The following is a 16852-nucleotide window of genomic DNA, read 5'->3' as shown; positions in this document are numbered from 1 at the left end:
CCCCCTGTTCTGCCACCGCCCTAGTCTTCTCTTAACTGCCTTGGCTTCCCATTGCAACCACAATGAACTCTACCTCCTCCATGTTTCATGAGGCCCTTTATGCCTTGACCCCCACCTAGTGGTGGGGGTCAAGGCATAAAGTGACCTTGTAATGCAGCAAGAGAAAATGCATACAAGTGACCTTGTAATGCACTCTCCTCTTTGCTTGCTAATCTACAGCCACACGGACCTTCTTTCTGTCCCTCAATCACTCCAGTATCTTCCTGCCTCAGGGTCTTTGCACTTGCTGGTCCCTCTGCCCATGGCACCCTTCCCCCAAACTCCACCATGGCTTCCTCCTGATCATCATTCATGTCTCAGGTCAAGTGACCTCCTTCTCAAAGTGCCCCCCCCCGCTAAGGAAATTCCCCATTATTCACCATAGTATTCCATTTAATTCTTCCCAGCACTTAACAGGACCCAGGATTATCTTGTTTTTAAATTTTTATGCATTTAAAACATGATTTTTTAAAGGTTTTTATTTAAGTAATCTCTATACCTAACGTGGGGCTCAAAGTCACAATCTCGATACCCCAAGATCAAGAGTCGCACGCTCCCCTGACTGAGCCAGCCAGGTGCCCCTAAATTTCTATGCATTTCTTAAATGTTTGTGTTCAGTGAAAGTGAACTTCAAGAGGACAGGGTCTATGTTCCGTTAACCGCTGTTCGTAACCACACCTATGCCTAGCACATAGTCTGAGCATAATACACATTTGTCAGTTTTGCTGACCATCTCTCCTCTGGTTCCAGCCAAACCATATCTTTCCAGGACTTTTATCTCCTGGATAAAAGCTTTGACCTTGACACTTGCCTGCTCAACATCTTTTCATGGCTCCTCAGTGTCTTTGGGATGAAATCCAATTCCTCTGCGGAGTTCTTCTTGGCCATTCACTCCAGGCTCCCCTGTTATCTCTTCCTGACCTGAAGCTTCATGGTAGGTCATCTTTGTCGCTACTCACCACCCACATGCTGGTTTCCTTCTCTGTACTTTTCTCTTTTGGGAGTCCCTCCACTCCTCCGCCCCCCCCCCCACAGTTTTGCCTGTCACTCTCTCTTCTTTTAAGATTCACCTAGGGCATGACCTCTTCCCGGAAGCCCTCCCTGACCTGCTCCCCCAGCTGAGTTAGTGGCCCTGCTGTTTGCTTGTCTGCCTACCAGTCCAGCTGCTCCTCAGGGACCCCAGTCACCGTGGCGTAACTCACGAGGTTCACAGAGTGTGGAGTGACCGAAGGTCAGTTGGGTCTCTTAAGGGATTTCGGGTGGTACACATGCGTCGGACATACATACTGAGACACACAAGGGACAGAGCCACTCCTTTCCCATTCCATGACCCAAAGGAGGGGGCCTTGGTCTGGTCATTGTATTACAAAGGAACCTGCTCAGAAACCTTCACGTGGGATGAGGGGAGGATCCTTCATTATCCCCTGAAACTTTTTTTTTTCTTCTGATGAGAAGCAGAGGAGAGTAAGAAGTGGAAACTATTACCTAGCATTTTTAGCCTGTGTACAACCAGGGGTTAGTGGGTCCCTCCTCCCCCAGCTGCTGGGGCCCCTTGGACCAGAAACTCTGTTGGCTGGTTCTCTGTGGATACACATTTCTGTCCAGAAAGCTGTTAGGGGCCAGGCTGTGGAGTAGCACGACTGGCTTACTAACTCCGTGATCTTGGGAAATAGTCTCTGCCTTCTCTCTGCCTCAGTTTCCTCATCTGTAAAATGGAGGCATAAAAGAACCTGCCTCCCTGGGAAGCCATGAAGGCTGAGTGAGTATGAGGCCCTTGAGGCCTGTTGCTTGGAGCCTGGCACAGTCTGTGCTGGGTCAGCTAGTTGCCGGCGAGGGTCTGTCTGGATGCCGCCAGGGCATGAAACGTGGGCCTGACACCCTTGGATCTGTCTGTGGTGTCAGAGGGTTCGGTTGAATGGGTCGAACAGTCCAGTTTGGCACCCCTGACCACTGAGGTGTTGACCCTTGCTTGTCCCTTCAGGCTCAGCAAATGCTTCTGGTTGGAAGTCAACAGGTCATTGTATTTTCTGTGAACTGACTGCAGTGTTACCTTCTCTGTATGGCAGGTGGCATGGCTTTCTCAATTAAATGAGAGCATGTCGACTTCCTTCCTAAAATCATTTCCATAAATTTAAAAAGTGGACTGAGTCTAAAAAAAATATCGAGGCGGCAATAGCACACTTGGTGCAAAGATATGGCGAATATCTCAGGGAGGGGTGTTCAAATGAGTTCAATCCCGGACTTGCAAGACCTGGCGCTAGGGGTGATTTTGAAGCCTGTTTATTCCTCTATTCAATGAGTGCGCTCGCCACCTAGTGGCAAGAATATGGAATTACAGGATAGTTGGACCAGTGGGGGCAATTTCAGGTCAACAGAACAATTTTGTTGCCAGAAGGTGAGAGAGGGTGTTAAATTCCTACAAAAACATTTTTCCCCCAGAAAAGCAACCTTGGGGTGCCTGGGTGGCTCAGTGGGTTAAAGCCTCTGCCTTCGGCTCAGGTCATGATCTCAGAGTCCTGGGATCGAGCCCCACATCGGGCTCTCTGCTCAGCGGGGAGACTGCTTCCTCCTCTCTCTCTGTCTGCCTCTCTGCCTACTTGTAATCTCTGTCTGTCAAATAAATAAATAAAATCTTAAAAAAAAATTAAAAAAAAAAAAAAAGAAAAGCAACCTTAACGAATTGCAGACCATTTGAACAATTCCAAAGAAGTCTTTCTAGAAGGCTTGCTCCTCCTTGCTTCTCCGCTTACCTGGAGCCAGCTTCAGGGCACACAACCAGTGACCAGTGTAGCTGAACTCAGAAAGGCCCTGCGATTGGGGTGTAATGCTCTGTGGCTGCTGCCTTGAAATTCATAATGGTCTTAACTTTGAATTTGTTCCATGGAGCATGCCCCGGGGCCTTGGAGCCTGCCTGACGCATGCTACACTCCCTGTCACCTTCCTGACTTTTGGTTGCCTACTCCCCTGCCCCACTGGTCCCCCAGACCCTCTCCTGCCGCCCCTCGAGGCCAGCGTGCATTTTGATGTTGGGTTAGCCAGGTCTGGGCCTGGGGAACCCTTGTCCTCTTTGCAGCCTGCTAGTGATTATTGTCAGACGACAGTGATGACTAATAGAGCCAAACACCCGGATTATCCCGTGTTCTGATAAAGCCTTTTTTTTTTTTTAATTAGGTAATCTATCTTATCTCCTGCTCTGTAACAAATCATTGACCCAACGGGCAGCTTGCAGCAAAAACACATATTTATCTATTATCCCGTAGTTTTTGTGGGGCGAGAATGTGAGAGTGTCTTCACCAGGCGCTGAGAGGCAAATCAGCAAAGGTGAGGGGCCAGGAGGCCCCTGACACCAGGGCTAAGTGCAAACACAGCTGAGAGACCTTTTGTGCCCATTCTCCTTTTTTTTTTTTTTTTTCCAAGGGAGTAATTTTTTTTTTTTTAAGATTTTATTTATTTATTTGACAGAGAGAGATCACAAGCAGGCAGAGAGGCAGGCAGAGAGAGAGGAGGAAGCAGGCTCCCCGCTGAGCAGAGAGCCCAATGTGGGGCTCGATCCCAGGACTCTGAGATCATGACCTGAGCCAAAGGCAGCGGCTTAACCCACTGAGCCACCCAGGCGCCCCAATGGAGTTAATTTTTTAACAGCAAAATTGAGCAGAAAGTGTAGAGTTCCCCTATATTCCCTGTCCCTGCTTGTAAGCATACACCCACTATCACCAGCCCAAACCTGGGCGGTCCATTTATGACAACTAATAAACCTACATGGACACACCATCATCTTCCAAAGTCCACAGTTTACAATAAGGTCCACTGTCGGGGTGTATGTTCTATGGGTTTTGACAAATATACCTATTGGGGTCTCATACAAAATAGTTTCTCTTCCCTAGATTCCTCTGTGCTCCACCCCGTCATCCCTCCCCTGCCAACCCACCTCTGGCAACCTCAGATATTTTTACTCCGTAATTTTGCGTTTTCCAGAACGTGATCTAGCTGGACTCGTACAGCATATAGTCTTCTCAGACTGGTTTCTTTCACTTAGTAATACACATTGGACATTTCCCTCATGTTTGTTGGGGGCTTAATAGCTCATTTCTTTTTATTTTTTATTTTATTTTATTTTTAAATATTTTATTTATTTATCTGACAGAGATCACAAGCAGGCAGAGAGGCAGGCAGAGAGAGAGAGAGGAGGAAGCAGGCTCCCTGCTGAGCAGAGAGCCCGACGCGGGGCCCGATCCCAGGACCCTAGGATCATGACCTGAGCCAAAAGCAGAGGCTTTAACCCACTGAGCCACCCAGGCACCCCTAGCTCATTTCTTTTTAGTGCTGACTAGTATTCCCTTGTCTGGACCTGCCCCAGTTTCTGTATCCATTTCCCCCACTAAAGGACATTGTGACTGCTTCCAAGTTTTGGCAACTGTGAATAAAGCCGCTCTTACACATCCACGTGCAAGCTTTTGTATGAATGTACATTTCAACTTCTTTGGCCTAAAAACCAAGGAGCATGACTGCTGGATCATGTGGCGAGAGCGTGTTTAGTTTTTAAGAAGATGCCACACTGTCTTCCCAAGTGGCCGTACCCTGTGTGGAATTCCTGTCAGCAAAGAACAAGAGTTCCTGTTGCTCCACATCCTCACCAGCATTTGATGCTGTCTGCCTTTCCGAGCTGGGCCATTCTGCAAGGTGTGGAGCAGCATCGCCTTGTGTTAATCTGTGATTCCTCAGTGACGTCTGTCGGGGAACGGCTTTTCACTCATGTAGTTGCCATCTCTGTATCTTTGGTGACTTGTCTGTTCAGGGCCTTTGCCCAGTGGAAAAAGAAATCAGGTTGTTAACTCTCTTATTATCGAGTTCTAAGAGCTCTTTGTCTCTTCTGGATAACAGTCCTTTATCGGATGTGCCTTTGCAAATATTTTCCCCCAGTCTGTGGCTTCTCTTCTCACTCCCTTGACATCATCTTTCTCAGAGCAGGACATTTTAATTTTAACAAATTCCAGGGTATCAGTTAATTCTTGGAGGGATTATGCCTTTGGTGTATTTTAAAAGGCCGTAAAATCCTCAAGTTTTCTCCTGTGTTATATTTTGGGAGTTTTTAGGTTTGTGTTTTGTATTTAGGTTTGTAACTCACTTTAATTTTTGTGAAGGGTTAATTTTAGAGAAGGGTGTAAGGTCTGTGTCTAATTTTTTTTTTTTTTTTTTTTGCGTGTGGATATCCATTTGTCCCAGCACCATTTATTGAAAAGTCTATTTTTGTCTTGTGTTGCTTCTGCGCCTTTGTCAGAGATCAGTTGACTGTATCTGTGTGGGTCTCTTTCTGGCCTCTCTATTCTGTTCCACTGATGTATTTGCCAGCAACGCATGTCTTTTTTTTTTTTTTTTTTTTTAGATTGATGGATTGATTGATGTGTCAGAGAGAGAGAGTGAGTGTACGTGAACAGGCTCTCCGCTGATCAAGGAGCTGGATGTGGGACTCAATCCCAGCACCCTGGAATCATAACCTGAGCCAAAGGCAGACATTTAATCGACTGAGCCGCCCAGGCATCCCAGCACCACACATCTTGATTACTGTGGCTTTATGACAAATCTTGAATTCAGGTAGTGTCAGTCCGCCAGCTTTGTTGTTCTCTTTAATATAATGTCGGCTATTATGGGTCTTTTGCCTCCCCGTAGAAACTTTAGAATTGGTTTGTCAATAACCTGCAGAATAACTTGCTGGGACTTGGGTTGGGGCTGCACAGAGTGGAGATCAGTCGGAAGAACTGATATCTTTTTTTTTTTTTAATTTATTTATTTGTCAGAGAGAGAGAGAGAGACAGAGAGCACAAGCAGGCAGAGTGGCAGGCAGAGGCAGAGAGAGAAGCAGGCTCCCCACTGAGCAAGGAGCCCAACGCGGGACTCGATCCCAGGACACTGGGATCGTGACCTGAGCCGAAGGCAGCGGCTTAACCGACTGAGCCACCCAGGCGTCCCAAGGACTGATATCTTGATAATGCTGAGTCTTCCTGTCCGAGGACATGAACTATGCCTCCATTTATTTAGTTCTTTGATTTCTTTTATCAGAGTTTTATAATTGTCTTCATATAGATTTTGCACATATTTTGTTAGATTCATATCTAAATATTTCATTTTGGGGGGTGCTAATGTAAATGGTGTGGAGTGTTTTTTTAAGATTTTATTTATTTTTTTGACAGAGATCACAAGTAGGAAAAGAGGTAGGCAGAGAGTGAGGCATGGGGGAGCAGGCCCCCTGCTGAGCAGAGAGCCCAATGCAGGGCTCGATCCCTGGACCCTGAGATCATGACCTGAGCTGAAGCAGAGACTTTAACCCACTGAGCCACCCAGGCTTGTTTATTGCTTGTGTATAGGAAAGCAGTTGACTGTTGTATAGTAACCTTATATTTGAAATTATGCTATAATTGCTTATTCCAGGATTTTTGTTCTTGTTGTTGTTGTTCCAAAAGAAATCTTTTGGATTTCTATTTAGATGATCATGTCATCCGTGCACAGACTGTTGTATTTCTTCCTTCCCATTCTGTGTACCTTTTGACTTAGTCAGTTAGGGCTGTTGAAACAAAACACCATGGACTGGGAGACTTAAGCAACACACATTTATTTCTCACAGTTCTGGAGGCTGGATCAGTGTGCCAGGGTGTTTGGGTTCTTGGTGGGGGCCCTCTTCCTTGTTTACAGATGACCACTGTCTTGTATCCTCTGCTGGCAGAGACCGAGAGAGGGGGAAGCAAGCAGTCTCATGTAGAAGGGCACTAATTATCATGAGAGCTCCACCCTCCTGACCCAATCCCCCTCTGCCTGCCCCCCACCCAGAGGCCTCAGCTCCAGCTACTATCCCATTGGGGATTAGGGTTTCAACATATGAACTTTGAGGGGATACAAAGCACCTTGTAGTTCCTTTCCTTGTCTCTTGTCTTGGCTAGGACTTCCAACAAGATGCTGAAAATGAGTGGGGAGAGGGGACACCCTTGCCCTATTCCTGATCTTAGTGGGAAAGTATCTAGTTTCTCTCCACGTAAGTGTGATGTTGGCTCTAGGTTTTTCGAGTTAGGAGGTTCCCTATGCCTAGTTTGTTGACGGTTATTATTATTGTTTTATCAAGGATAGGTGTTAGATTTTGTCCAATGTTTTTTCTGCATTTATTGATACAAACACATGATTTTTCTTCTTTAGCCTATGGATGTGATAGAGTACAGTTAATTTTTGAATGTTGAGCTAGCCTTGCGTACCTGGGATGAATCCCACTTAGTTATGGTGTATAATTCTTTTTATATATTGTTGGATTCAAATTGTTAATTTTCTTATGACTTTTGTATCTGTGTTCATGATAGAGATAGCTCCGTAGTTCTCTTTGCTTATAATATCTTTGTCTAGTTTTGATTAGGGTAATGCCAGCTTCAGAATGAGTTAGGGAGTATTGCCTCTGCTTCTATCTTCTGGAAGATACTGTAGAAAATTGGAAGAATTTCTTCCTTAAATGTTTGGTAGAATTTGGGATGCCTGGGTGGCTCAGTTGGTTAAGCAACTGCCTTCGGCTCAGGTCATGATCCCAGCGTCCTGGGATCGAGTCCCACATCGGGCTCCTTGCTCATCAGGGAGCCTGCTTCTTCCTCTGCCTCTGCCTGCCGTTCTGTCTGCCTGTGCTTGCTCTCTCTCCCTCTCTCTCTCTGACAAATAAATAAATAAAATCTTTAAAAAAAAAAATGTTTGGTAGAATTAACCAGTGAACCCATCTAGGCCTGGTGCTTTCTCTTCGGGAAGGTTATTACTTATTGATTCAGTTTCTTTAATAGATAGAGGCCTATTCATATCTCTTCTTGTGCGGGTTTTGGCAGATTGTGTCCTTCAAGAAACTGATCCATTTCATCTAAGTTATCTGATTTGAGGGCTTAGAATTATTTGTAATATTACTTTATTATCCATATAATATTCAACTATAGTGCTATCTCCTCATTCATTTCTGATGTTAGCAGTGTGTGTCTTCTCCCTCTTTTTCTCAATTAACCTGGCAAGAGGCCTATTGAGTCTGTTGACCTTTTCAAAGAACTAGCTTTTGTTTCATTGTTTTTCTGTTTTCCTATTTCCAATTTCATTGATTTCTGCTCTAATTAAAAATAAATACTTCTTTTCTTCTGCTTACTTTGGATTTAATTTGCTCTTCTTTTTCTAGGTGGAAACTTAGATTTTTTTTAGATCTTCTGCTTTTCCAATATGTGCATCTGATGCTGTATCCTGCAAATTTTGGTAGACTGTATTTCATTTTCATTTAGTTCCAAGTATTGTTAAGTCTCCCTTGAGATTTGTTCTTTCACCTATGTGTTATTTAGGAGTGTGTTGTTTAATTTCCACATATTCTGGGATTTTCTACTTATTTCTGTTGATTGACTTCTAGTTTAATTCTAGTATGGTCTGAGAGCATACAGAATATGTTGAAATTTGTGAGGTGTGTTTTGTGACCTGGAATGTGGTGTATCCTAGAATAGTCCGTGTGAGCTTGAGAAAAACGTGCACTGTGCAATTGCTGGATGAAGTCGTCTATTGATGTCAATTAAATCCCGTTGGTTGATGGCACTGCTGAGTTCAACTCTGTCTTTACCGATTTTCTGCCTGCTGGATCTGTCCATTTCTGTTAGAGGGGAGTTGAAGTCTCCAGATACAATAGTGGATTCATCTATTTCAACTCACAGTTCTACTCGTGTTTGCCCAGTCCTGCCCACTGGCCCATGAGGAGTCCTGAGGACTTTCTCAAAAAGCCTGGCCCACCCTACAGGACCAAGGGTAGGGTGGCCTCTCAGGAGTGGCCACTGGCCTTGGCCTCTTTCATTCCATTCCCAGAGGATCCATAGGGAAACTGGGTAGGGACTCCCAGGAGGGGCTCCCTGATGCCTCCTGGCCCCATCCAAGCTGCTGAGTGTCTGAGACCAGACAGGTCAGGAATGCCAGTCAGGCATTGTCTGTCTCCAATCCCTGCTACCCTGCTCTGGGGTGCCTGCTGCTCCCAGACTCCCCACTGGGTACCCCTTGATCCTCTTTCTCCCACGATCCCCTCCTGTGTCCCGTAGCTCTGGCTCCAGGCTCCTAGTGCCGCCTTCCTCCTGTAGTCCTGCAGTTGCCTCTTCTTCACTCCCCTCCACCTACCCTCTGTGAGGCAGCTCAGAATCCTCCAATGGCTCCTGATTGCCTGTGGGAGCAAGTCCCAGTCTGTCATCTGCCATTGAGTCCCCCTATGACCTGCTACTGTCCTTCCGGGCACCTGCCCTCACCCCTACGGTTCCACTCTGTAGTACATCAGTCCGCTTTGGCTCAGATGACCCCCTCTTGGTTGGACTCTTGCAAATATTTTACCTTGATCTGGCTCTGATTTCACCCATGTCACACTATTTGCCAATGTATCTTTCTCTCCTACGAGACGTTAAGGTAGGTGAGACCAGACAGCTTGTCTTACTCCTTCGCATGACTCTGTGAAATCCAGTGCCTGCTATCTGCCTGGGAAAGAGGCGTCCCAGGTCCTGTAATCCTTTCTCTGTCCATCTAAATACCACCTCTCTTCTACAGCTAGTTCAAGGGCAGCCTCCGTCCAGAAACTTGCAGTAATCATCCCCACCTTGTGTTTCCCCCAGCCCTGCCTGGTCTTTAGCACTTCTGGGGGTGTGGGGATTCCCCAGTGGGCCAGGTGTGGCCTGGAGGTTGGGTGCAGCAGTGAGAGGAAGGGGACAGTGCTGGGAGGGGGAAAGACCCCAGGAGACCAGGGAAGGGATTCTGGGCTGGGCTGTGTGAGAAAGTGGGCAGGGGAGGCAACAGCAGGTATGGGCTGATCCAGCAGCCCCAGGACTTGAATGTGAACTGTGGCACCAGGAATGCAGGGGCTGTGAGGGAACCTGGGAGGAACTCAAGGAGATGATGTCTGGTAGGCTCTGTTGTGGGAGGCTTTGGGGTTGAGCCCAGTCTCAGGAGTCAGGGTCTCTAGGGTTCTGAGGATGCGATGGTGGTTGGGGTAGCCATGGAAGCTCATCCGATGGTGGTCAGGCTGGTCAAGGAAACTGGTCTGGTTGCAGTCAGGTTGATCTGGAGGCTGGTCTGATGGAGGTCAGGCTGACCGAGGTGCCCATAGGCTGGGCCAGTGACCTCAGCAGGAGATGAGGAGGGGGTTGGCTAGTGCAGGAGCTGTGGAGGCTGGTGCCGAGAGCTCTCTCTGCAGGAGCTCACAGCCAGCCAAAGCTTGGCGCAGGGCATCCAGGATGGCCACGGGTCCACATCGCCCCTCTGGAAGGAAAGAGTGGACAGGGAAGGTAGTTCAGTTTGCTCACTGTGGCCTACATAGCCACTCTTCCTCCTCTCTGGGGCCCTCCCCAGTCCTGCCTAGCCACCTCCCCCTCTTGTTTCTCTCCCACTGAGGGCCCCAGAGAAGGGGCCTTCTAGCACACAATTTCTAACCTCCCTCTCAATTCCAGGGACCATCCAGGGCACTGGACCTACCCGAGCCTTGCCCTGCAATGCCTTGTGAGGCCAGTGAGCAAAGGCTCATCACCAGTTGGTCGCCCCATTAGCATAGGAGGCCCTTTGAGGAGAGAGCTTGGCCTGACTCTTGATTTCACCAGCCGCAATCTGGTACTGATGAAATCCTACTGCCCTGAACTTTGTCTAAACAATGGGGGCCACTTAGCTTACTGCTTAAGGGAGAGACCCAAGGCTTTGGGTACAGCTGGCACTTGACCTTTCTCTGCTTTGGTCTCTCCATCTGTGAAATGGGTACAATAACAGCACCTTCTCCAGTAGGCTGTTGTCATGACTTGGGGATTAAAACCACATGGGATGCCTCCACAGAGCCCACACTCAGCCCAGTGACTGAACTTGCCTAGTGCCCTTGGAGGTTTGACCATGCTGGCTTCTGCTTAGCTCTTCTCCCTGGGACACCCAAGAGCATTTTCCAACTTTCTAAAGCCCGTTCCTCACTATGCACTACGCACATCACAGGCAGTCAGAGGAGTCATGACAGTGGCATTTTGTAGACAAGACACTCAGGGCAGAGAGTTCTGAGTCAGGCTGCTCTCCAGACACTGTCCAGGCTCTGAAAGATGGGGGAGTTCTCCTACCGGGTGGGGCGTCCTTGCAAGCATCCAGCGTGTTCAGCAAAATCTTCCCCAGGGCTCTTTTCGATATGTTCTTGAAAAGAAATGGAGACAGGGCTGGACTGCACTGTGGCTGTGGTGTCCTCGTCCAGCAGGCAGGACTTGATGGCCCCTACAGCTTCTGTAAGGCTCCCTGGGGGCACGTAGAGTCACTATCCCCCCCATCCCTTCCTGGGTCCCTACCCTTAGCCTGGCCACACTGCTTGAGGGGCTTCTCAAAGACTTTTGGTGGGTGGATAGTGTGGGCTGCAGCGTCCATTCCCTCAAAGATCACATATTTATGGATTATCATTTCTGTGCCAAAGTAAAGTTGGCACTTAGGAAATAAACATGAATAAGTGCATTTTTATGCATTGGCTCATTTAATCTTTGCAACAAGTCCTATTATTAGGCTCATTTTAACCAGTGAAGAAAAGCAGTGCTGAGAAAAAATGAGAAATTTGCCTAAAGCCACCCAGCTAAGAGGAGGTGGGAGAACCAGCTTCTACCCGCAGGTTGTACGGCCTGGAGCTGTGGTGCTAACCACTGCCTTCACTCTCTGCTGGTGTTGGCTGCCACTCAGCCATTCTCTCAGGCTCTGCTGCCCTGGCTTTGGCCTTGGTCGTTCTGTCCTAGGCAATCTGGTGCATTGGCAAGAACCCACTTAAAACCCCGGCAACCTGGGTTTAAATCCTCCTTCCACCCTACAGTGGCTATAATCCCAGCTTAGTGGTTTCTTAAAGTTTTTTAATGATTTTCTGACGCTATTTAGGAACACAATTGATTTCTGTGTCCTGACATTTTAGTATTTACCTGGCCAAGAAATGACAATAATTTGCCTCTGGATTCTCTTGGGTATTCTGTATAGATGAGTATGATATATGATCACCGGTAGCTTTGTCTTCCTGTCTAATCCTTACACCTTTTCTTTCTTTTTCTTGTCTTACTGCATTGGCTAGACTCTCTAGTTGGCATACAAACAGTGATGACAGGCATCACTGTCTTGACTCTGACTTTAGAAGCATTCCTTCCAACATTTCACCAATAAGTGTGAAGCCTGTGAGAGATAGTTGGCTGAGACTCCGTATCTGGTAAAGGAAGTCCTTACTGTTCTTAATTCACTGATAAAAGGAGACTGTTCTTGACTTTTCTACATCTATTGAGATGAGCATATCGTTTTTGTCCTTTAATCTACAATGTGTATATGTCGTTAATAGATTTGTTGATCTTGAATGATCTTTAAATCACTGATCTTTAAATCACTTTAAATCCAATGTGGTCATGTTGCATTTCTTTAAACACTGCTGGATTTGGTTTGCGAATATCTTATTTAATATTTTGCATCCACATTTCCATGTGACATTAGCTTATAATTTTCCTTTCTTATATTTCTCCTTCTCTGGTTTTGAAATCAAAGTTGGATCAGCTTTAGAAAGTGAATAACACCACCTTGGGCGGGACAGAGTGGCCTTCCCTTCTTTTTTACTATAATATCCCTGGGCCTCCTTTTCTGCACCTGGAAAGTGAAATTGACACCTGCCTAATGTGAGGAAACTCCGGGCCAAGTGCCTGGCAGAGGCTGGTGCTCCATGAGAGCTCCTCCCCTTGCCCTGAGTGTGCCAGCGCCCATGAGCCTACCAGGTCCCGGAGCCTTTGCAGGAGCTGCAGCACATCCATGAGCTTCTCCTCCAGCAGGGACAGCCGCACCCGCTCTGTCTCCACCATCTGTAGCTCCAGCCTCAGGTGCTCAATCTCTTCCACCTTCTGCTGAAGCTCTGCCTGTGGGGGCCAGCAGGGACTCAGCACTCACCCTGCTGCCCTCTGCCCAGCACTCACTGTTCCATCTCCAGGCAGGGCCCATGACTTGCCTTGACCTTTTCACGGAGGTCATCTCTTCCGATCTTCCCTCTCTCCCTGCACCTGCCAGGGGACTGAGCAGATAAAATCACCCATCTTCCCAGTGGGGGCACCAAGGCCCAGAGAGGATACATGTCTGGCCTAAGGTCACACAGTGAGTGGTGTTAATGTAAGAGTATGTATATTTCGTTTTCTAGATGAGGACTCCATTTTCCCTTCTTCTTCTGTATTCATCTGCTTTCTTTTATTTTTAATACATTTTCCCCTTCTTCTTCTTCTTCTTCTTTTTTTTTTTTTTTTTTTTCAAGCAACAGGAAACTATCTGGCTAGAGAAACAGAAAGAGAATTCACTGGCAGGCTCTGGGTCATTCCCAGAACAGACCAGCAGCTGGAGAAGCTCAGGGATAGGGCCACAATGGGGGTTGAGATGGTAGGACAGCCTCAAGCCTCTTCTCCAGAATTCAGAGCTGAGAAGGACACTCTCCAGCCACTCTTCCACTTCCCTCAAGAGAGAGAGCCCCAGGAGGGGCCTGGATTGGGCCAGCTTGAGCCCTGAGACCATGGGTCCTACCAGGATACCCACCAGGGGGCAGTCACAGAGCATCATGTGGCTACCTGCCTTTTAAAGCAGGGATGCCAGATGAGAGGCAGCCCCTATTCTTGGCACCAATGGAGGGAAAGAGAAGCAGCTGAAGGTGTGCCATCCTCAGACACTCTGGGTCCACTCTGGGCTTTGGGTAGGACAGAGAAGGCATGGTGCTGGTGCCCACCACAGATAGGACTGGAAGGTGGGCTTGGGGACACCACTCACATACCTCAGTAACTCTCCTAACCCCCACTTCCTTGGAATTTACTTAGAAAAGGGGTGGTGGCCATGCCTTTTGGAACCACATCAGACCACAACTATGTCACAAACAGTACGGATTTTGAATTTCAGATATATAAATATAAAACTTCCTTAGATCAACACAACAGTTTGCAAAAGTGCAGTGGGCTAGGGCTTTGTGAAATGGTAACTCTCAATAACACTCTGTACTTGATTACTGGGGAATGGAGTAGAGAGATGGAAAAAAATGCAAAGTGTTCCTATTGGAATGGAGACAGCCTGCTATTGGTGTTGCCTGCCAGCTCCCTCCCATAACCCTCAGTAACTTTCCTGGGGAGAAAAAAGTCCCTCCTCCCTGTCGTCTGACTTTGATGGAGCGGCTAATCCCTGAACGTTGCCTGCCTACCACAGGGACTGGGCCAGGGACGGGCACATGACCAAGACTGGGTCAGCTGGAGTTCTTCCCTGAGATTTTATATATCAGGCTCTTAATTCCCCTGGGTGGGTCAATGGGAGCCTGGAGCTGTCTGTGGTCCTGCCTTTCCTTTGACCACCACATGGAGGAAGCCCTTCTGAAGTAGGGGGAAACGAGGCCAGGACCTGGGAAACACCCAGCAGACAGAGATAGATGGAGACAATCTTGTCTGAGTCACTGGATCCCACTGTTCCTGAATCTTATCTCCTCTGCTGTTCTTCTGAAGCTGTTCTTGCCAGCTCCATATTCTATTAAATACCAGTTTTGCACTGAAGCTAATCCGAGTTAATTCCGTTGACTTGCAACCAAAATATTCTTCATTAAATCTAAGTCAAAGCACGTTGCATGTCCTCTCTGAGTCTTGGTCTGCTCATCTGTGAACAGGGCCCAGTACTTGGCTGACATCCCTTGGGGTTCTTCCAGCTATGAGAGATTCTAGCTTTGATCCAGACCTCGACCTCTGGGGCTCAGCTGACCTCCTCCCCAAGTGTCCCCAGGGCCTTGCCACGGCAGCTCTGGGTCCCCAGCTGCTCCACCAGCGTGGTGATGTGGGTCTCCAGCTGTCCCAGGGTGCAGGCATGGTCACCACTGCCAATGTGGCTGAAGTAAGTCGTGAGCTTCTTGGCTGTCTGGTCATCACACCTGTGGCAAAGGAGAGCACCAGCACTGCGGAGTGGCTCTGCAGAGTCTGGTCCAGCCTCAGAATGTGGGTGTTGCTGCCAAGCCTGTCTCTTGAAAGCTAAGCCAGGCCATGGTACCCTCTGCCCAGTACCCTCCTGTGGCTCCCCTTTTTACTCCAAGGAAAAGCCAAAGCCCCCCCCTCCGATCTGCCCCTGCAATCTCTCTGACCTCCATCCCATTCATCTTCACTCACCGTGCTCCAGCCTCAGTAGCCCCCTCATTGCCCCTAGAGCATGCCTCAGGGCCTTTGCACATGCTGTTCTCTCTTTGTGGAATGCCCTTCCCTTGTGTCCTTCAGGTTTTTGCTCACATGGCACCTTCTTAGAGTGACCTTCCCAGCATCTTCCTGTACCACCCCCTGTCCCTCACCCCTGCTTCACCTTTTCTCCTCACACTTGTCACCACTCACTAGAATAGGGGCTCTGCTATCGGGATGGTGCTGTCTTGCTTATTGCTGTTCTCTCGGTGCCTCCAGATTTGCCCAGCACGTAGTAGGTGCTTCATAAAAGCTTGCTGTTGACTTAGGGGTCGGGGATAACAATCACCTGGGAACACTGACAGCACTGTACAATATAATTAAAGTCTGCGCTGGCTCTTGGGGGTGAACCAATGGGGATCAGGCACCTTTTAGGCATTTTATAGCTGCGATAGCAAGTCCTCAAAAACCTCTGCCAGACAAGTGTTGCTGGCCCATCTTAGAGATGAGAAGGCTGAGGCTCAGAGAAGTCTGCGACTTGTCTGCGGTGCCCCAGGCATCTGGGTCTTTCTTCCCTCCAGGGTGGGTGTGAGGATTCAAAAAGCCAGGGGGTCAGCTGGAGGAGGCATTGTAAGCACTGTTTCTCGCAGGAGCAATGGGGAAGGAAGGGTCTGATATGTCCTGGAGTAGCACTAGAACTTGGGGCCACATCTTGGGATAGCAGCCAGGGGAGTGTGAGGGAACCAGTGGGAACGGCAGCTCCGTGCCTCTGTCAGTCACCTCATTTCATCCCTGCATATGCTGGGGGGCTCATCATCTCACTTTCCTCCTGTGGACCAGGGGCCAGAGTGTCTGGGGAACTGGAGATGATCCAGTCGGGACTTGAATCTGGTCCTCAAGGTCAAGCTCTGGGAAGGGGCTCTGGGCCTCCAGCGCGGATCGCCCTGCCCCAGCACACATACCCACTCCTGCAGCTGGAGAGGCACGCCAGCAGCGTCTTGATCTCTGCCAGTGAGCTCCGCTCTTCCTGCCACTTCTCCTCACCTTCCTCTTCTTCATCGGAGGCGGCCTGGCCTTCCACTGAGCGGAACAGCTGCCCGTCCACTGCCGGAGAAGCAGGGGCTCAGGCACCAGGAACAAAGGGAGGGAAACCGGGCAGCCCTCCCCAGGGGCAGGTGTGGGTGGGCTGCACAGAGGGGACAGGCTCTGGCACCATCCGCCCCTTTTCCAGAGAGCCGCACTCCCACCCTCTCCATGTCCCGACCAGTGAGGCCACCGAGGCTGATGGGGCCCATCCCCAGGGCGTGGCCCAGGCCCTGAGCTGGCCAGCTGGAGCCCCTCCCTGGGGTTTTACACAGGATCCCAGGGAGCGAGAAGCCGTTTCTCTTCTCTGCTTTCTAAGATGACACAACCAGCCAGGGCCTGTCTGCGCTCTCAGAGGTGCATATTATTTCCATGTTAGGGTGTGACCGTCCCAGCCAGGGAGGCCAAGGGGCTGGGGTCAGGGTTCTGCACAGCACGGGCACCAGGGTGAGCCAATTTTCAGCTCTCAGGGAGCTGCGTACCTCTACCGTTTGGGAGATGTACAGGAAGGATTGTCATATGTGTGACCCTGTGTGACACCCAGGGTGGCCAACATTGACCACTCCCCGTGTCTGGTT

General features: G+C 48.7%; 1 protein-coding gene across 1 annotated transcript; it reads right to left on the bottom strand.

Moving 5' to 3' along the window:
• Window positions 1–9725: 9725 nt before the first annotated feature.
• LOC111159032 (EF-hand and coiled-coil domain containing 1) lies at window positions 9726–13291 on the bottom strand. The gene is made up of 3 exons (XM_022521388.1): window positions 12795–13291; window positions 11142–11211; window positions 9726–10311 (listed from the first exon to the last, which is right to left on the bottom strand). The coding sequence occupies exons 1-3, from the start codon at window positions 12879–12881 to the stop codon at window positions 10175–10177; spliced, it is 294 nt and encodes a 97-aa protein (XP_022377096.1). The 5' UTR covers window positions 12882–13291; the 3' UTR covers window positions 9726–10174.
• Between the last annotated feature and the right edge of the window lie 3561 nt (window positions 13292–16852).

The sequence above is a fragment of the Enhydra lutris genome, unplaced genomic scaffold (assembly GCF_002288905.1).
Source record: "Enhydra lutris kenyoni isolate GAN:26980312 unplaced genomic scaffold, ASM228890v2 scaffoldscaffold66, whole genome shotgun sequence".
Lineage (NCBI taxonomy): Eukaryota > Metazoa > Chordata > Mammalia > Carnivora > Mustelidae > Enhydra > Enhydra lutris.
The sequence above is the reverse complement of the archived record's forward strand: the minus strand, read 5'-3'. Positions and strand labels throughout refer to the sequence as shown.